The 21,903-nt window shown below is 34.0% G+C and overlaps 1 protein-coding gene across 1 annotated transcript; it reads right to left on the bottom strand.

Moving 5' to 3' along the window:
• Nucleotides 1–940: 940 nt before the first annotated feature.
• LOC147065627 (cysteine-rich hydrophobic domain-containing protein 2) lies at nucleotides 941–10,192 on the bottom strand. The gene is made up of 3 exons (XM_085956802.1): nucleotides 9,946–10,192; nucleotides 4,255–4,465; nucleotides 941–1,963 (listed from the first exon to the last, which is right to left on the bottom strand). Exons 1-3 carry the CDS (start codon nucleotides 10,065–10,067, stop codon nucleotides 1,796–1,798), a joined length of 501 nt encoding a protein of 166 aa, XP_085812928.1. The 5' UTR covers nucleotides 10,068–10,192; the 3' UTR covers nucleotides 941–1,795.
• Nucleotides 10,193–21,903: the final 11,711 nt, after the last annotated feature.

Below are 21,903 nucleotides of genomic sequence, written 5' to 3' on the forward strand. Positions count from 1 at the left end.
TATGTTATGCATTTATAAGCAGAGCAACCTATTTCAAATATGTACGCAATCAGAGAATTTTAATTCAAAATGATCTCGAAGAGACAGATTTTTGACAGTTAAAAATGTTATTGTTTAATTTAAAATTTTTATTATCAGTGTTGTTATTCATAAATGATTTTTTTGCACATGTTACTTGATCTATAAATGCATACATAGTCCAAATAACCAGATGGATTATTTATCAATACATTGTATTATAAATCTTCCAAATGATAATTACAATTGATTTCATGAATATTGTTAAGCAAAACACGTTTAAAAATATTCAGACTATTTACTAAAGCATGGTAGGCATGTAATATTTTTCAATATTAATAACATTTATCTATTAAAAAACAATCCTATAATTTTATTTGATCCATGAGCTTAAAAATAAGTAGCACAAATGAGCACTTTTCCTTAAAAGTAAAATATTTTCTGGGACTCATATGTAATATTACCGTTAGAATTGTTTCAAAGAAAGGTATTGTTAATATTTGGCTGGATTATTAAAATGTTAATAAAAACATTAACTGATAATTTTGTGATTTCCAATCTCTTTTGTTGATAATGTGATCCTACACAATAAATACACTATGAATTATGCATATTTTGGAAAGTTAATTCGAAAATTATTCAACTCAATTTCTTTGATGTAAATGTTTCATTATCTGTTACGTGAAAAGTATAAACCTTTTAGCGATATTATTTTATTATAAAAATAATTTAAAAGAGTAACGTTTTCATCGGAACAAACAGAAATGGCAATGCTTCTTTCCGCTGAAAGAAAAGAATGTACATTTTGGCAATATCAGAATATAATAAATATACTATCGAATGTGTGGCATTCTACCGAAAAAGCTTATATAAATTCACCGTACGTAATAGCACATTTTTTTTTTAATATATTGTAAATTTCAATTAAGGCATAAAAACACTAATTTAATTTTGTAGTAATCAACACTTGCAAATCATTCTTCTTTAAGATTAACATGATTATTGAAATTCGTATTATCATTAAACCTATATTCTACCTAACAATATTAGTGGAGAATATTATAAATTTGTCGTCCTACTCAAAATGGAGTAAAAGAAAACAAAACTAAAGAAAAAAAACAATGATACAATTTAATTAGATGTCTTGTAGAAAAAAAAAATAGACAAAATCCATAGGAAGAATTGTTTCAAAATACAATTTATAAACTGTGTTATAAAAGTTCATTTCGCTTTTTGATATAAATAATAGCCCCGTGCGTTGATTGAGCATTATGCTCGTCTAATGGATTCCATATAATTTTTTGTTTTTATTTTAATATATGTATATAATTATTTTTCCAATAAACACTGACTACATAATAATATACATATTAGAAGTTACACTAAAGAATAAAAATATGCGACAGTTTAGTTAAGAAAACTGTCCTATCTAATTAATGAAGTCTCTGAAAAATTAGGATGATAATATAGAGAGATCTTCGCATAAGGTTACTTAATATGGATATTTTATATAAATTCAATTGCAGCGTATCATAAATTTGTTGGGTTTAATTCATGAGAAACATTCACAGCTTTTGCGTAGTAACTAAAAGGTTATAATGTGTAAATTCATTTAAATGTTATAAAATATATTTTACACCATTGTTATTGTTGCCGCTTATTGTATCGATTACCAATGGGGGATATTTTCGATTACAATAATAATTACTAATTACATATTAAAATGTAATAATGTCTTCGACAAGTGATAAATCTTTCGAAAGTCATTCGATAGGGACTAGTCAGGTCTGTAGATGGGTATTTTGGGTATAAATTCTATGAGGAGGACGTATTCCATCATGGATGAGGAATCGCAGTGCTTTTTGGTAAGTCTCCACCGCAGACCCAGCTTGTTGTACAGGTGGCTGTTCTCCCATTCCAGCAGCTTGTCCAGAGAGTTTTTGGCCTGCCACACAGAAACAAAACAAAATCAATAACCGCATTATGGAGTTAGGGAATCGGACGATTCAGTGCCGGACAACTCGACTACGGACATCTGGGTGCCGCTGGTACGTTACAATTAACCAGGAAGAAGTCAAACAAGTCTAATATAAAATATCTAAATATAAAAAAGCGAGATTTATGGTCGTTGCATAGACTCATATTAGTGATATACTTCGACATTTCAATATTGCACTGAATCACTGTGATCAATGCCACCTATAGACAAGCCGGCAAGTTATTGATTATTTTCGAACAGTAAATGAAGATTTTCAATTGTATATTTCATTCAAATTAATTAACATGTTACCATGTATATGAAACAATCATCATTTTCTACAATAAGTTGACCATATGGCACTTGAAGTATGAGCAATAACTGGCACTACAATATAAATTTACAGTTTCGATTAGTTAATTTAGTAATTAGTTAACTTTTGATCAGTAAAATATATTTGACACACTTTCAATATATCAACCAAACAATCAACAAGGTAGCGCAATATTTCATTCTTCATTTATCTGTGCAACAGACAGCGGCGTCAAATCATCCTACACCCGTGTAGTAACTATGGACCAATGGCGAAGACTTGATGCCAAACGATTATTTAACGTGAAAAGCAACAGGAACAAACCTGATAGGAGAGTCCTTGATTTTTTTGGATAGAATTGAATTTGTCGTAACCTTCAAATACCACTGGGTTCATGGCCAAATAAATAAGTATAAAAATTGTCGATGGCAATCGCAATTTTCATTTTATTTGATCTATATATAGCCTTCATATAGTACAAAATATATCATTAAATTAAGTGAAAATAACATTTTATTAAGTGCGGTTTAGATAGAAGGATGCCTGTGGTTTGTTTCATAAAATAAACGTACAAACAGTGGACTTTGTTATCTACAAAACTATGACTAATCACAGGAAAGTAACTCATATGTTTTGATATAAATTGTTTCAGCACGAATATAGAGATTGGTTGACATCAGCGAAATTTAGTATTAATTATTAAAGTGCTGAACAGGAAATTTTACATAAATGAATGTGATGTGATCAAAAAAAAAAAAATCCCACAGAATCCTAGCCAATGCAAGTGTGTATACACTTGATAAGTATGCCGAAATGCAGTAAAGAATTATTTTCCAATACCAAATATTGATTAATTACATGTTTCTAAAACTGTGGGTTGGGTTGACAGTGCCAATAATCTACATAGGGTAGATCGTAGGGTTACATTCTAAAATTTAAAAATAAACACAATATATTATGAGATCGAAGTACTAATATGATATTTGAAGCAATGATTATAAATGTACCACAGATAGAAATTCATTCGCAATTATGAAAATTTTTTATATATCAATTCAAAAATCAATCCACAAAAACACCATAATTCGTATCCATACAGCCGAACAGTCATTTTATAATATAGTTTGTATATTTTTATCCATATTTTGAAGTTCGCAAGTTTATTTAAAATGTAAATGAGATTAAAGCGCCGGCTAGACGCTCATGCTTTACCACAAGGTTACCTGCGCAAACCGGTTTGTATCGGGAAGCCCGTGTGTATGGAAAACTGAAGCTTGCGCAAACCGAAAAGTGCTGTAAAAGAACTATACCGCGCAGGCAAGTCGCTGCCGCCTAGCCCGGCGCTTTACAAGATAATATACTGACGACATGCTTCATCAGTCTAACATAATAGGACTAACACATACTGATTGCTACTGTGTACACCATAAATATATGATGGTTAGGCATGCATCATTTGTGTTTGAACAAACGCAACGCACATATTTTGATTTTCTGCATATTATGTTCTGTCGTCTCACACATGAAAGTGGGGTGATTTTGGGGTAATCGTTGGGAAGACCACGTTTCAACGACGGAAGACATCCGACCACCTAAAAGCCTAGTCTTCAATAGACCAAAAAGGAAAAGGAGGGTCGGATATCTATATTATGTTGATTGAGCTTTGCAGAAAGAAATATAATGACTTTGGAAGCAACTTGCGACAGACAGAAAATAGGTAGTGGAAATGTTTCCTGTAGATGGCCAAAATCCTAACTGGGTTGTATTGTCGCTGAATATTTGAGACTATCTATGAGACTTGCTTTATTTTATGCATGGTAACTAAACAATCAAAAGTTTTGTATGTCTTAGGATAAAGTATGGATATAAAATTTGTGGGGTCACAATCCCAAAGGTTGGAATTGGTATCCCGGTTAATGGATTAGGTGATGAATTGATTACACACCCTTTTGCTGAGGCAAATGACAGGCCAGAGGGAGCATCCTAGAGTGCAGCAGCAGCAAACGCATCCACAGAAGAGCCACTTTACGTTAACGGGGAGCGTCTTCTTGAGAACGCTGTTTACTCGCATCACCGTCGCTTGGAACTCCTCGGGGGCCACTCGCGACTGCAGCCCCGCAGGGAATTCAGAGTTGAAACGGTTGCTGAGACCGAACCTGGAAAGGTAAGAAAATCGTTTACTAAATCTTTTCCACAATACTATTGAAGTTCTGAACGATGACTGATCCGGCGTCTAATGCATGTTCTCGGAGTCGACTAATATGATATATGGGTCTATTCTATACCTATCGACCGCTAAAGTGATAAAGTGATAAATATTATCAAACTTAGGGTAGGTTTGTATCAAAATATTAGCACTTATTGTAACAATTACACGAAGTTGCTTTTTATTGTTGCAATAAGTGCTATATTTTAACAGCACCTATCTTACTACTGTTAAAATAAAGGACTTATTGCAACAATAAAAACCAACTTCGTGTAATTGTTACAATAAGTGCTAATATTTTGATACAAACCTACCCTAAGTTTGATACTATTTATCACTTTAGCGTTAGATAAGTATAGAATAGACCCAATAATTCTTATACTGAACTGTTATAATAAAAACAAGGTTCCTAAGCTATAAGAGTGTAATGGATAATTTTCAATTAAACAGAAGAGCAAAATGAAATATTAATTCTATTTTATTCATGAAATTATTACGAATACATAAAAAACCTAAATTTGGAGAGATCCTGACGCCACTTATGAATCAACATAATCATCTTGATTTAAGGGTTGAATCTTGGTTGCCATAATTGATAGACTTTGTAATACCATAAATGCGCGCAGTGCTCGAAATGGAAGATTTTATGAACTGGAGTGCTCGATACTTTTCCGAAAATATTTACATATTTATATAATAATTGTACCTAGCTTAATTACCAATGTTCTCACCCAGAATGCAATAGATGTGGTTTCAAAGCATATTTCAATAAAAAATTAATTTTATTGGTTACATCGCTATATTTTTTAGATTTTTTTTTACATTTGCTATCCATGAAAAATGTTATAGCTTTATTACAGAACCAAACTTGCTGACGGGATTTTTAGGATGCTGAAAATTCAATTCTTAGGAATGTAACTCTATGTGTACCCATTTTTGCCTAAATATATCTAACTTATTTGGTTTAGCAAACTCGATAATACGTTCATTTGCAAACAATCAATCAGTTTTAATTACATAAATATCATTTGCTTACCTCAAAGCTCGTATTACAGAGTAACATTTCAACATAAAGAGGTTTTATTTTGTTATCATTACTGGGGTTGATCATTTGTACCAAAATGGTACATCAACCAATGTCAGATTTGACATTTATGAAGTTAGCTTTACAATAACAAAATAAAACCTCATTGACTGGACACCAATGGGCTTCCATCAATTTGTTTATGCTAAACATCAAGATCAGTTGCAAATGTAAAAAACTATAATGCTTAAAACCTAAATTGGGTGGTCATACGTAGAGTAAAACCGTATGAGGTTTTGAAGCGTGTGCTAAACTAAACAAATGATTTCTGTTCACGCTATATACGGTATCGGGTATATCAATAACTACGATCAGCCGCTTATATACTTCGTGAAAATATATTTCAATGAATGAATATTACATGTTGAATATGGCACATGATTCAAAACCACATATTGTGGTTTCAACTTACGGACGGCCTTAGGGACAGATTTATGTTTAAGAAATGATCTGTAATCCTACAGCGACCAAAATGTATGGCTGTAAAATGCACAATATAATATGGATTACGGTTACAGTTGCTGCTGTTTTTAAGCATTATTTTCGAGCTAGGACAAATCAGTGTATGGCGTGAATATGTTGAGAAGTCTAAAAATATCAATTCTCAGGGCAGCTATTTGTACATTTGGTTTTCTGTGGTAGATCAGATTGTTTTTAAATTTTAGTAAAATGTTTGTAAATTCTCAACACACTGAAATTTAAAAACATTCCTGATTTACCACAGAAAACCAACCTTACAAACAGCAGAATTGATGTTTTTATACTTATCAACATATTCACGCCATACATGGAAATATTCATTGGAATGCTTTCTTCTTCGAGTGCAAGGGTAGAGTTTTAAAGTCATGTTTTTGTTATTTTTCTATTATAATTAAATGTGTGAAAAAATATTACTCGGATTGACAATCAGAAAACACACAGCCGATTATGTACAAAGTGGATTGAATATTTCAGGTCGAGATTGTCATGTCAACAATAAAAAAAAATAATAGATGAAACTCCTTTGATGAGATTCAAAAAAACAAGACGTCAATATACCTATTTAGATTTAGTTTTAATTTTTAAAACAATGATACAAAAATATTAGGCACAATCCTAAAAATAATGTGTGGGCAAGATGAATATATTTAGATGAGGATTGTATACGTTATGTGGGCCGAATGACGGTAAAAAAATTCCCACACAAAAATCAAGCCTAACCGACCGACAACTTAAAAACGAACCTATTCAATATTGCATCCTATACAATTTGGTGTGGATCTTGGCTTCCTCACGGAGAGGTTTTGTAACAGATTTTATTAAACGAGAAATACATGTTAGCCATTTCCCCAACTTATTCGGTCCATGCTCTGGGTTCAAATACACATTGAAAAACAACATCTGAATTTTGTCAGACACGGGTTTCGAGCCTGACATCCTTGACTTGCTGAGAGGATATATTACCACTCGGGCATTTGCTTGTGTGAAAACCCAACATACCAATTAGAGGTTTCAAAGTCGGCTATCTCTACTTTTTTTTGTTGTTATTTTTCATGATTCTGGTTTTCTAAGTACTTTCCATTGTGTATAAGTTAATTAACTATGATTGCTAGTAAAATAGTATTACAACGGACGATGGTTGCCATGTCGGTTATATTCATCCGCCGCCATTAATGTTTTTTTGTAACTTTGAATATGATTTTAAAGTTACAATTGCCTTTTCTAATTATTTACTAATATGTTTCTACAAAAAAATATTCTATGTTCTTGGCAGTTTTTTATGATTATCTTGAAATAAAGCTTCCAGGAGGTAATTGACTTTGAAACCAATAGTCTCAATTAATCGTAAACAAAAGATTAGTTATTTTGACGGTCAAATATGTATACTATATTTATTTACGTAAGTATATTAATTTATAAGTTAAATTGAAAATAAATAGTATAGGTAGAAGGATGAATTTGTAATAATTATTCAAGGAAAAGTCAGAAAAAGAAAGGAAAGTCAATACAAGTTAGCCACTGGCCGAAATTAAATGGTAAACATTTGGGTGATACTAAATTGTGATTAAAAAAATATTATCGGCGCTATAGTGAGTCTGGGAATTTACACTGAGTCACACTGTATAGTGCACAGCGCATCGTTCATTAAAAAATTGCAGCACACATCGGTGACAAGAATTATTATTAACGTGATCCAAACTCATCGTCAGACTGAGGAACGCTTTCTTGTGGAGGCAGGTTGCAATTTGATCAGCGGCAAAGCAGTAGACTTAGCTTATAGCTGACAAGTGAGGTCAAGATCAGTGTTAGGACAGTTTGTAGACGCACCATGCAACTGCCAAATCAGCCAAGATGGCTTGATGGATTTGAATACCGCGTAATGTATCGGATTTAAAAAAAAATGAGTGATCCTAATTAGTACTCATGGACTACAGTTCGACAACAATATCTCGTCGATAACCGGAAGTCACTGTAGTCGCATATGGAAGACTTCTCAGTGACGTAACGTTTTAACACGTGGACAAGAAGTTCTTGTTCGACAATACATGTAATGTCTGTCTTATGGCTTTTTTGATATACAAATATTATGTTATCAATAACGAATAATGAATCTTCACAACGCTCATTACGAAAGCTCATAGCATAGCACAATAGCAAAGTAAAGACGACGTCTACATAATATGCAGTGACAACTGACAACGTTGAATGGCGACTTATGCGTTATTATATATGGGCGAGGATGACATAAATAATACTAGATTAAGAACTAATATAAAAATCTAAATTTGATCAATTGTAAATGTTTTATTTCCCAGTATCCGGAATATTTCAAGATTTTATTGTTGATAAAATGACTATTGTGAAAAGTTCAAAAAGCAACTAAGTATGAAACGATGCAATATTTCTATATCTCCACAGTCTAACATTAAGGCCTTTGATACTATTATTTCTTTATATAGAGAAGGTATACTTGGGCATTATATTACTTAGGCTAAGGCCACATAGGTAAGTGCCTTGCTTGGTGGCTACGTGTTAGGTGACATATCCTAGCGAACGGACACACACTATAATATCGCAATGGCCACACTGCGTGATTATTAGTCACTTAGTGAGTCTCCCGGCGAACAAACTTGTTGGTTATTTTTATTGTGTCACCTAGTGATTTTGCAAGATAGCGAATGTTTCTTCAGTATGACAAACGTCAAACACCGTATATTTTGGGGTTATGAATAATGACGCATGGGATGAATTGACATTATGCACCCAACAAGTTCGAATTTGAGACTTTCGAAATTTCAAACTTAAATTCTCTGTGAGAAGTAGCTGTCTGGTTAGTTTTGAGAGTGACATTGATGTTGACATGAGCGCTCCCAAATGTCAAATGAATTTGTACCTAAGCACGTAGTGTGCAATGTGGCAGTAGTGCTTTTAGTAGACAAGCATAGCACTAGCGAAGCACCTACCTATGTGGCCGAAACCTTAATGTTTACGATAGAATAATAATAAAGTAGGTATTTATTGAGTAAAGAAACCTCAATAATTTGATTTAAAATCCATGTCTTGGTAATAATATGGGTATAGATTTACAGAAAGGAAGACTCGTGTTATCTGAGATCTGTATCAAATTCATCAATGGTTGGGTGAATACTGCAGCGTTTACTATTGTAGGTTTCATATTTCCATGGTCATTGTACAAAGCAGTTTTATCAGCAAAAATACGACAAGTTTGAAAATAGTGTCATAAACTTTATACAATGAAAAAATTCATTAAGTACCTATAAAAAAGTGACAAGAATGATTATGTAAATGTTGTAAATACTTTAAAACTATACCTATGTAATATGTCTGATGTTTCGCTGTTTTTCAATAAACTATGAATAATGTGTAAATATAGATAATATTTCCACTATAAAGATAGCTTTGATAGCATAGCAATAAGCAGGGACTTTCAATAATTTGTTTATCAAGTTATCTGTCATAATATTTTTGGCATGTTGGCCTCAATTCCAGTTGAAAGTTAAATAAGACACTTTATTTGTAACATATTGCAACGAAGAAACATTTGCTGATAAGAAAAAGAAACTATTTATGTTGGAAAGAGATCTGAGGTCAACAGAGTTAATATTGTTTGATTTACGTAGCGAGTAAAATGAAAGGTGATCGAACTTGTACCTACTGTTTACATGACAAAGGCAACAGACATTTTATATTCCGAGTTCATTGCAACCCTCGGCGGTGCAAGCAATTAAGTTAAGCGATAACACAGACTAATATAGATCTATAAAACGTAACAAAAGCACAAATGAATGATGACAAAACAGTTAAAATAAAATATCTCGTAACAAAGAATGAGAAAATATCCCTACACTGTCATATTCCCTGCTCCTCGAACAATAATTGGATCCGGCACCAATGTGACATGCGTGTCCTCGATATTTTCTTCATTCTCAGTTTCTTCTTCGTAAATCGCATCAAAATCTGCCAACATTACTAAAAACAATATAAAATCAAAAAACTATAACAAAATATCTGGTTACGGCCACTGCATTACTCATGGCCAAAATACAGCACACAAAAACTGAACTGAAGTTAGAAACAGAAACTTCAGTCAATTCAGTTCGAAGTTCGAATGTTGCTACACGACAAAATTATTTACCCGCATCCCATTTTATCTAAAGGTAACAAAAAAACAATAAGTGCAAGTTTTCATTGAGCTGATTATTAATTTACTGACTAAATCGCTAGATGCCAATAACGTGTCTATCCTTTGCTATATAAAATGAAAAATAAAATCACAATAATAATTCTATTACTTCAGGGGATCCTTATGCTAACAGAGAAACTAGCGGAAAAATACGAAGCTTGCAATTTTATTTGATAAATTCTAATAGGCATATGCATCTGAAAACACTTTTTTTTAAGTGAAAGATAAACTTACAATAATTGTAAAAAATGTAAATTTTTATGGTTATTATTATTATTAAGATTTAGTTTATTAAGTTTTCTATTTTTTCTCGTGTAGATTTTTGACTAATTCATCGTTTCAATATTTTTCATATTTATTTTAAAATAACATAGATTTTTATAAAAATATAAATGTGTATAACTTGAAATCCTTTTTATTTATATGAAATTTTATCTAGGTATGGTCCCAATATGCTATTTAAGCATTTACGAGATTTGGCTGCTAACCATTCGTCCAAGATTGGTTAAACTTAAGGGGAAGAGGCATACACATTAATTTATTTATGATTTTTAATCGATCAATACCTATCTAAATACAATGGGAAAAATAAAATATATATTTTTATTTCAAAGAGAAAGCGACAAATTAGAAAAAAAATAGCTGAACATAGGGGTTCAACTGTTTGTTTTTGTTTGAATTTGTTCCAAGTAGTTTCTTGAAACAAAATTATCAATTTTAAGTTTTCTTGGGACTCTCGTGTCTCTTTTGTCAATTAATTATAGTTTTAATGGGTTTTTTCAATCTAAAAAACATCGATTTTTACGAAAAATAAAAAAGCATTTTATTCGGTTATTATTGAATAATTGCATCAAGCGATTACGAGGAAGAAAGGAAGAGCAAGTTGCATACATAGGTAATGCAGCCTGCAGTCAGGGAACTATTAATTATTATTGTTCTGTGCCTGCAGTAGACGTAGGTATGAAAAATAATTTAAACTTAATATTTAATTAATCATCATTATGATTAGCTGGGGCACATCCACTGCTTGATGAAGACTTCTCTAGGTCCGTCTAGTATTCTCAGCCCCTAGTTATTCGCTGCTACGTAAGTACATCTGTCAAACTTGATGAGTTCGTCGATCCAGCGGGTTTTTAGGCGCCCTTACTACTGTATGACCACATTGATTGTTTAGTGCTTGTCCTCTTGCAGAGCGACATTGCGGCCCGCTTTATCAACTTGGTGACCTATATCATACGCTGCCACCTTATCCATTGGGAGGTCACTTTTTTTGAGGGGGGCTCCGAATCCGAGGACCCTTCCTTATGTGGGCGCCTATCGGAGACCGTTGCTAATAGAAACCCAAGTTTATGAAGTGTAACGAAAACAGTGTATGAAGTTTAACGCTCGCTGTTGGATCCGGCATCCTGCATCGCTGTATAATTAATATTTAATGTTATGTTATAACGGAATAGCGATATAGTGGCAAGATAGGATTCAGCCATATATGAGAAATTTATCATTCTCGAAAGAGCTGCCAGAGAAATGGAACTCCCACATGAATAAATGCAAAATAACATACGTGCCTGCGATGGACCCACCGTGCACCATTCACAATCCTTGGTTATGAATTTGTGAAATTTGACTAGTTCTAAATATAGTCTGGGAACACGCACCCCTAGACATACTAGTGCTACCCTTAATCAGACTTAGAGTGCTGTCCCTTTGCATTTTTAGTATCAAATTGTCTGTAAATCCATTAGGTACCTACCTAATACTTATATTATACAAGCGGGAGTGTGGCAGGATTCAGGGGGCGGCATAAGTCAAGAAAAACATTTTTAATGATATTATTAAAAAATACAAATGTTATTACGTTAAATAAAATTAACTTTATGGCAATTCCATATCATTAAATATTATTTTATAAGTTGAGCTTTCGTGTTCTATCGATTCGTACCTATCGTCCCTGCTTACCCATTTTATTATTTATTTTCGGCTATCTTAAACATGCACATTTTTTAAAATTATAACACACTATTTGCTAAGAATTTGAGCATTTCCAAGAAACCTACTCATAAATTGTGACGGTTTTAGGTACGTGGAGGTCTGTGGTGCTGACAGATTTGGAGAAGCCCATTCTTGCTGCATGGCCCGCTCATCAGAGCCAAACGCGACGTCTTACGTGGGCGAAGTCAATGCGAATGCGATGCGACGCGACGTGGCGCGGCTCGAAAATATCAAAGAGTCAACGCCACCTGTAGTGGCCTACGTGCAGATAATACCCGGCGAGCAGTGCGAAGCGGTGCGGCATCAAACGGTTTGATATTTTTGCGCGAAGTGGACGCGGCGATGTAGGCGTCGCCATGGTAACAATTTTATAATAAACATAGGAGGTAATTATTTACATACATTTAAATATTTCTAGGCGTTATCATGGTAATAAACAAATTGTATAAATGTGCGATGGTGACAGCTGGTGACTCAGCTACACGTAGGACAACGATGCCACTTTGTATCGTTTTGGATTGTATCGCTTCGAACCGTATCGCGATCGCGTTCTCATCGACTTCACGTACCCAGTAACAAGTTTAACAAATTGGGAAATACACTATTGAAGAGGTTGTAGAGCTCCAGGTTACGCCGAATGTATCATTCTTCTCCTAGTATGGGGCTATATATATTACGTAGCGTCTTCCTCTCGAACATATCGAGCTAAGTGAGAGGTAAGAGTCCAACACCCGACCCGTAGGACTATATTGGTTGGATCAACGTCTTGTACCTGAATCAGATTTTTTTCTACGACGGCAGAGGTAAACCATAATAATTATACAACCTATTATGGGTACAGTCCTCATTGTTGTCCTGTATTTAATTTTAGATAATTGCACATTGTTACACCGATGTTGCTGTGGTACTTAAGAATATGAAAATACTAAGAAATATTGTACCACGCCCATATGACTACAAACTGTTGATACTAACGACCTACATGTAATGTTTTGGATTCAAAACTAGACTAGGTTGTTTTACACACTGAGCTGTCAAGCGAATGTAGCATGTAGGTGAGTAGGTACGTACTTACGGACAATAAAAATAATATGGCACACGAAGTCACAGCGTGCATTGATTGCAGTTTGCAGTTATCAGAAAACTGAACCTGCTTTCAAATATCTACATTAGATATTATTTTATTATTGCAACACGGAGTGTCAATAATATATTAACATTGTGTATTTTATTACGCACGATCTAACTTCGTGAAATAGATATCATTAACTCACATTTTCTATTAACTGGAGTTAAGATCAGGAAGCTGTTTATCAAAATATATCACACATAATAATATTAGGGTTTCAGCAGCTATATTCTGTATATGAGAACCGTCCTTAGTACTAATCAGTGATGTAGGTACTATGTAATACTATTATGTAGGCATTATGAAATTGTGTCGTAAATTTTACTTAACTAGGTCTTTATCAAAAGGTTCAGTTTTATTAATATTACAAATATATTTTTCTTGCGTAGCTACCCCTCTGCAATAGCACATAAAGATCGCCAGTCAGTAGCAAATAATAGGTGCTAGATACATATTTTATGAAGGCATCCCCAAAGGCAAAGGTCATCACACGCCGCTGGTTTTCACGTTTTTTACAAAAACAACTAAAACTATTTTATAATTAGCTGTTGTTGACAATGCTCTTTTGCAAACAAATCTGGTCCTGATTGTTGTTACATTGTGTGATTTGGGTACTAATATTGTACAATACTTAATTCGTGATTTGCTTGGATAATTAATATAAAGTTTAATTAGGAAGCTACTTTATATTCCATAATTTTATTAATGTTTTTGAGGAAATATGAGCAATTTTATGTCTAAAACTTTCAAGGCATTTCTCTCCTAATAACCTAATAATTATTATGGGGTTATATGATGTAGCTACGTTATTTCGTTCATGTGTAGTATCCAGTGACCTCTCAAGACAAAATGCCGCCTCTGGGCAGCGCTATAATGTCGCCCCATTTTTTATACAGTATTTTGTATCATCCGTGCATGTGTCGTTTTTGGTCATCATGGACGTGGAAGGGAAACGGAAGTAAACTAGACAGAGAAATATATTTTTGTTATTAGGTACTAAGTTTTTGTAACGTCCACGGTGGCCGCGCGGCTTAAGCGTTAGATCATCACGCCGTGGGTCCCAGGTTCGAATCCTGGGTCTGGCAAGTACACATATTGTTTTTCAATTTGTGTGTGAGTCAGGGTATGGACCTAATAGGTTGAGAAAGTGACTGACGTCCATTTCTCGTAAAAAACAAAATCTGTTAATACAAACCTCTACTCTGTGGAGGCCCATATGATCCTATTAGGATCGGACATGGTCGAAGAAAAAAAAGTTTAGGTAGGTAGCTATTTCTATATATTATTCTAAATGATTCTCCTCGATTTGCCGCCCTTCGAGTAACTGCCGCCCCAAGCGTCGCTCAATCTTCATACCCCTACGGGACGGCACTGGTAATATCAGTGACGTCCCTAGATAAAATGCCGCCCCTAGGCAGCGCCAAAATGCCGCCTCATTTTTTTATACATTATTTTTAACACCTTTCATGAGTCCAATATCTAAGAAATGGGTTGTATGGATACATTACTGACAAAATACCAGACTAATTATTCGCAAATCTGCTCGTGTCGTTTCTGGTCACCAAGGACGTCGAAGGGCAACGGAAGTAAACTAGATATCGCGAACCCGACAAAACCAGTGAGCTAATTTTTTTAATGGAAACATATTTTCGTTATTACTTTCGTTATTTTCGTTAGGTAGCTATTTCTATGTATACCAAATGATTTTCTTCGATTTGCCGCCCTTCGAGTAACTGCCGCCCCCAAGCGTCGCTCAATCTGCCTACCCCTACGGGACGGCACTGGTAATATCATTCATAAGTTACACTACCTACATCACAATGTGGGTTTTGATCGACCCAAGGACACGTCTCTACACACTTCTGCCTGTCGTCAGGAATTCTGTTGTCATTTTATACATAAAGTACATAGTTTGTAGAGTGGCTGTCTAAGTTTCAATTAAGAAACAACCTACAAAGCTTACATACATAATATAATATGAAAAACATGCGCGGTTAAATGTTTCATTTTTCCCGCCTTATTGTTTGTGTTTGAAACTGAGTTGCAATGACTGACAGGATTTTGAATTTCGAGTAACAGGAATAGTATTTTCAATCATGGGAATCAATGATATTAATATGGACGAAGCATCTGAAAAAAAAATGACCCTCCCTTTTTTGTCGGATCTGCCGAATGGCATAATCTGTTCTAACGCCATTACAATAAAGGTGATATTGCTATAAATTCCCGATGCGTGATATCGCATAATGGAAATTGCGAAATTTTGTCACGTGACATCTACCTATACATGTGCGAATGTCGCTATGCGCGAATTTACTTGCTAGCTACTGTACTGAACAGTGACGTCCCTAGATGAAATGCCGCCCCATGGCAGCGTCAAAATGCCGCTCCATTTTTATATAGTATTTTTATCATCCTTTCATCTAAGTCTAGAATCTAAGAAATGTGTTATATGGATACATTACTAACAAAATATCAGACTGTAATTATTCGCAAATCTGCACGTGTCATTTCTGGTCACCAAGGACGTCGAAGGGCAACGGAAGTAAACTAGATATCGCGAACCCGACAAAACCAGTGAGTTGAAATTTTTAATGGAAAGATATTTTCGTTATTACTAAGTTCAGTTAGCTATTTCTATATATTCCAAATGATTTTCCTTGATTTGCCGCCCTTCGAGTAAATGCCGCCCCCAAGCGACGCTAAATCTGCCCACGCCTACGGGACGTCACTGGTACTGAGTGCGTTGTCCATTAATAATGTCATTGATGGGAATAGATAAAATGAGTGAAATATCTACTGAATTATATCTTATGTCTTGTAGGTACCCTAACTAATTAATATCTCACATTAATTAGTAACTCTCTTTTGATCGATAATTTTAGTGTAAACGAAGATTTATTAAAAACTATCAATTTATTACTTCATTTATTGCTCAATGGATGGTGTTGTCTTGTTATCCATTCGATTATTATTATAGGTAATATTTATAATGGTGAAGCCTACCTCAATTCCATGACAGTTGTAACACGAATACTCAATTCGTAAAGGTCTCAACGCGGTCTCATTCGCAAATCGCTAACTTCTAAAGATACCTTCATTTATTTATTTATACTTACCTATTTACTTACATACTAACCGAAAGGTCAGAACTCAGAACTGATAGTTTACACCAGGAATCTTGGACAGTATTTAAATGTATGGTACTACCTACTATTATCCATGCACCGTGCATAACAGTGTTGAAAGCATTATTTGACATTTCAGTGCCGATTATTCTTTTGAGATTTCGTCGAATAATTATTATGTTTATGTAACGTGGTATACAGTTTCTGAATGCTGACTGATATTATAGGAATATAAATAACTATCAAATATTACCAGGTGGTAGTACCCAGTGGCGAAGGGTGGAGGTAGTCTGTTATGATACGGCATAAATAGTGCACATTAAACTTTGTCTGTCAAACGTATTTATTTTCATCGAACGTGTAGATAGAGTTTGTCAGTTTTTAAAATACAATTAAACCTGCCTAAGCCAAGACTAGAAATTAGTCAAAAAATATTTATATAAGTATAATAGAAGAATATTTTGTATCGATCATGGTTTGGTTTAGGCAGGGTTTAATAAAGTTAATTTTAAAACTAAGCAACACCATCTGCAATATAATGTATTTGTAGTTTAATGAAAAGTATGATTGACAAAGTTTAGTGTGCACTATTTATGTAAAATCTTTACAGACTACCTCCAGCCTTTGCCACTGGTAGTATCACCTGTCAACATTCACATACGTCTTCTCCCCGTGCCCCCTCTCTAATACGTTTACGTGTATGTTCTGTCTTACTGTCTTTGTTCTGGCGTTTCAGACTTATTTGTCTGTGAGCTGCTGCATCAGTCTTTGTAGAGTCTCCTGACTTTGCCAAGCACGTCATCAGCGAACTCGTGCATTTGTCAAGCGGCGATACTTAACTCATGGTTGTTCCTCAACTATAATCTTTCTATTGTTTTCGTGTAATTCATATTTCGCGAAGTAGTACATCTTAATTACAACGTTTCAAAATCCTGATGAATGTGTAAACTGTAGAGTGTAAAGGGATCCTAGCTGGTTCTGCTAATATATTACATTTCTAAAACCGTTGTTAATTTTATCTACATGTGATTTGAGGAAGGAGGTGCCGAAACATGGGATTGCATATTTTACATTACATCACTGTGGTCGATTTTAAAAAGATCATAAGGGCCTCTGAGAAAACTGAATGTCAGCCACTTGCTCAACCTATACATCTATACTCCAAACACTCATGTGAATTTATCAGATCCGGGATTCGAACCCGGGACTAAGACAGTATAAGCCGACACGTTACTGCTAGGCTATCGTGGGCGCTTGAAACCTGACCTAACATGATCAAAAATTCCGAATGATTCAAAAGTAGGTGCTTGTAAGTATCAAGACGTACCAATCAAATATTTGATAATAATGACACCGTTATTTTTTTATTATATTTACCAGGTACCAATCAATTTCAAATTAATGAATCAAATAAGATTTGAACATTACCGTCTGAAAGTTTCCACGAACAACGAGTCATTATTTAATCTCAATGCTATCGGCCATTTCTTTCCGATACGATAGCTCACGGTGAACTGTGATACGGCGAAATGAAATACATATAATATTTTCACCAACTAACCGTTTATACGCACTGTGAGTGTACCAAGGCATCTGAAAATTTTTCGATTTCGAGATTAAATGCAAAACAACTGCAAAAGTCGTGAACTTGATAATGTAAAAGTGAAATAACTGAAAGAACATGCAATATAATGTAGATATAAACCAAATATTATCATTTTTTTTAGAAACTCTTTATCCTAACAAAACGAAGACTTCAAACCCTAATATATCCAAAATATGTCTTTTGCAGATGCCTTGGTTTTACACTCACGGTGCGAAATATACTGTATACATACACGTGCATATATTATTTCCACTACATAAATCATAGGTTTATTATGTCACACAGTACACAATAACGTATGGTTTCCGTCGATGGTCAAAGTAAGCCAAAATAAGTAGGTACGTGCAATTATTGGCAATAAAAATAATTGTTATCTTCAGAGTAGTTAAATTATTTAAGATATTTTAATTGGTATAATAAATCACGAACATAAATTAAACGAAATAAGGACATCAAATGACGTGAGACAGTCGAGAAAAGCGGAACTCTCCTTTTATGTGCTGAGTTTCATACATAAAATTGAAGCATATATTTTATAATGTAGAGTAACAGTGTAAACGTAAACCGTATCATACATTTCAGGAGTGATCGTTAACCCAACAATGCGACTTGTATTATACCCCGTTTACAGGTGCATGGATTGACTGCTGACAGTAACAAGAAAATGCACGCGTAAGCACGTACTATCGTGAAAGTTGCAAGATTGCATGCATGTATCGAAAAAGTTCAGAAGGTTCTGAATTTTCACGCAATAATTGGGACTTGCATGGCGGTGCGCGTGCGCAGTAGAACGATAGTGACGAACCTGCCGGAAGAAATACGAACTACACCGCACAGAATATTTTGACGTCTACCGATTAGTACGAACTTATCCGAACCTGTCCGAACCTGCCTGAATCTGTAAAATAGCACCAATACCATGACAACGTCGCGACTCGTGTACGTCTGAAGAATGAGATTGGAGAGACAGTCAGCACTTTTACATGTAAACAGTTATTATCGCAATTGTTGAAAATACACACTACTGGTGCAAGTAAATCCATGTACGTGTACAGGCGCTCTTATATCAGCATGCCAGTAAAATGATGTAAAATTAATTAGAATAATTGTAATTATTCATAAACTAATACAATGTAAAGTAATTACTTTGCTCTCTGGCAGTTACATTTTAAAACAATACGATATTTTCAATGGGTCAATCAATAACTAAACGATACAAACTGTTAAACGAGGAAAATTCATTTTAATTGATATTTAAATTGTAAAAATCCTGGAAAATTCTATATAGATTATGCAATCACCACCGCATGAAGATAGAATAGAATTTTCCAGGTGAATGAAGATTTCTGATGAATATTTTGTCGAATTCATTGGGAAATGAGAACTGTTTTCTTTAAACTTTAATTAACTTTAATGTTTTCTTCAAACTGCGATCTATATCCACTTTGTTTGTAGTTTTCCCATGGAAAAATGTCGAAGGTATAGGGACTTAACTTCGAAGAATATTATGGTCCTACACTAGCTTATATGAGTGCAAAGGCATGGGTTGTTTTTATTTGTCATAGTTTACTGTTGTGATTAGGTTCTTAAAGAAACCTCGAGAGTAAACGCGGGGTATTCATAGAGGCATCTAGAAACAAAATACATAACCACACTCGCAATCGGTACAGCCGCAATACAAGTGCATGTATTGAATTTCACAAGCAGTTGACTATCAACTACTGTCAAAATGCTGTTAGTATGTGCTAAATATAATAATCAAGTGATTAGTTGAACCAATTTCAAAGTGACGGTAAGTTGCTATTACAATTTTGCATTCGTATGTAGTATACAGAAATCTATCCCACATCGGTTGCAAAATTTGGTTTATATATTTATAAATGGTGTTAATAAATAAGGCACTCATTTGTTTATACGTATTGGTATTTTTTACAAAGGCAAATATAAAAAATATGTTTTTCTTATCTTAATTTTTAGATTGTATTTCAAAGAAAACGTCCAGTTTACAGTAGCAGATGAAAAAAATTTCCAGGTGTAATGTGTTATTGTTCAGATTTATAAGAGATGGTCGCAGTCAATGGGTTGAGGTCTCGAAAACTGGAGGCACCTTGGACCACGCCCTCGTCGTCTGATTTGAAACAACGTTTGAAAGTAAAAATTGACCTCAACACAAAAAGCGAAACACTATGAAGCATGGGCGAGTTACGAAATCCTCGATGTTGAATCCTTTGACTGCGACCTTTATCAACCGGCAATCAAATTATTTAAAATACATGTGATATTTTATTTACCACATAAAAATCGTACTCGGATAATTGATTATTAATATCAAAACTTACTAACAAGGGTGTACTGCTCCTAGGCTCACCTATCGACGGAATACGAAATATACAATGTACCTAAATCTTAAAATGTTTCAATTAATCGATACGCAGTGAAAACATGAAAGAGTTCTTTTAGCTTCTAAGATAAACTGATAGTTAAAAAATCTTTTATAAAATGTGCGTTAGTTGAAGACTTTCATCGTAAATAAGATTACGTATTGTTTTAATGATATTTTTATAATTTAAATGTCATTTAATTAATTCTCTTGGATGGACCATCAAGATTGTTGAATAGTTAATAGTTTTAATGTATTTGTATACTTACATAATTTCTTGTGACATATATCTACTTACCTTTTAAACAAAAAATATTTACACCGATTTGATATTGATTCCATAATCATTTTTTTCTAGACGATTTTTTATGGATACCTCACATTTGCTATCGAGGTTTCTTTAAACTTTAGAGACTTTCGCACGCAAACTACTCAACTTGATGTTCAGTCAAGAGAAATTTGTGCCGGCTGAGAAAAATACTTTATTGAAAACAATTCGTTTACCCACAAAGGGTATTTATTGCCTTGCAAAACTGTGGAAAATTCTTTGAAGCGCAAGGCGGTTATGATTCTGATGAATATTTCGTCGTAATCATTGAGGACTGAAAACTGCGATTTTTAGCCGCGTTTTCCCATGGAAATCGCATAGGATTGATCTTCTGAACATATACTACTATACCTAACTTATATGATTGCAATCATCGGATCTGATATATTTTTAATCATCAAACTTTAAATCATGTTTTATTTATACAGATTCAAGTTGTCTGTATTAGTTTGTGCAATACCGAAAATCGATGATTTTTAAATAAAAAGAAAAATAGGCAAATAGGTAACTATGATTATTATTGAAAAATATCATTGGTAGAATGGTGCCAGATTCTTGTGGCAGTGCAGGTGACTCATTTAGATTTTAGATGTTGGTGTCGCTACTTTCAAATGACACTAACACCGTTCCAAAGTGAATCTGTTATTCCTCTACTTCAAACTACTTATTTTAATGAAATATACAATAATATGTAACAACAAAATGAAAGTGTTCAACAATTGCACATTTTATAGTCTAAGTTTATCTTATTATTATTAGATTCAATTATTTAAAACTCTCTTCAATGAAAATAAATTATTAGTATAAAGTGTTAAAATCGCATCTGTCGTATTGTGTCGCTAGATGTTTTCAGTAAACCTACAGTAACGCGGCGTCTTACGTGGGCGCTAATACCCGGCGAGCGGTGCGAAGCAATGCAGGGCTTCAGCGACGCGATCAAACGGTTTGATATTTTTGCGCGAAATGGACGCGGCGGTGTAGGTGTAAAACAATTTTATAATAAACATAGGAGGTAATTATTTACATACATAGAAATATTTCTAGGCGTTACCATGGTAAT

This window comes from Rhyacophila brunnea, unplaced genomic scaffold (genome assembly GCF_057557595.1).
Source record: "Rhyacophila brunnea isolate RB1 unplaced genomic scaffold, BYU_Rbru_1.0 scaffold_6, whole genome shotgun sequence".
Taxonomy (NCBI): Eukaryota; Metazoa; Arthropoda; class Insecta; order Trichoptera; family Rhyacophilidae; genus Rhyacophila; species Rhyacophila brunnea.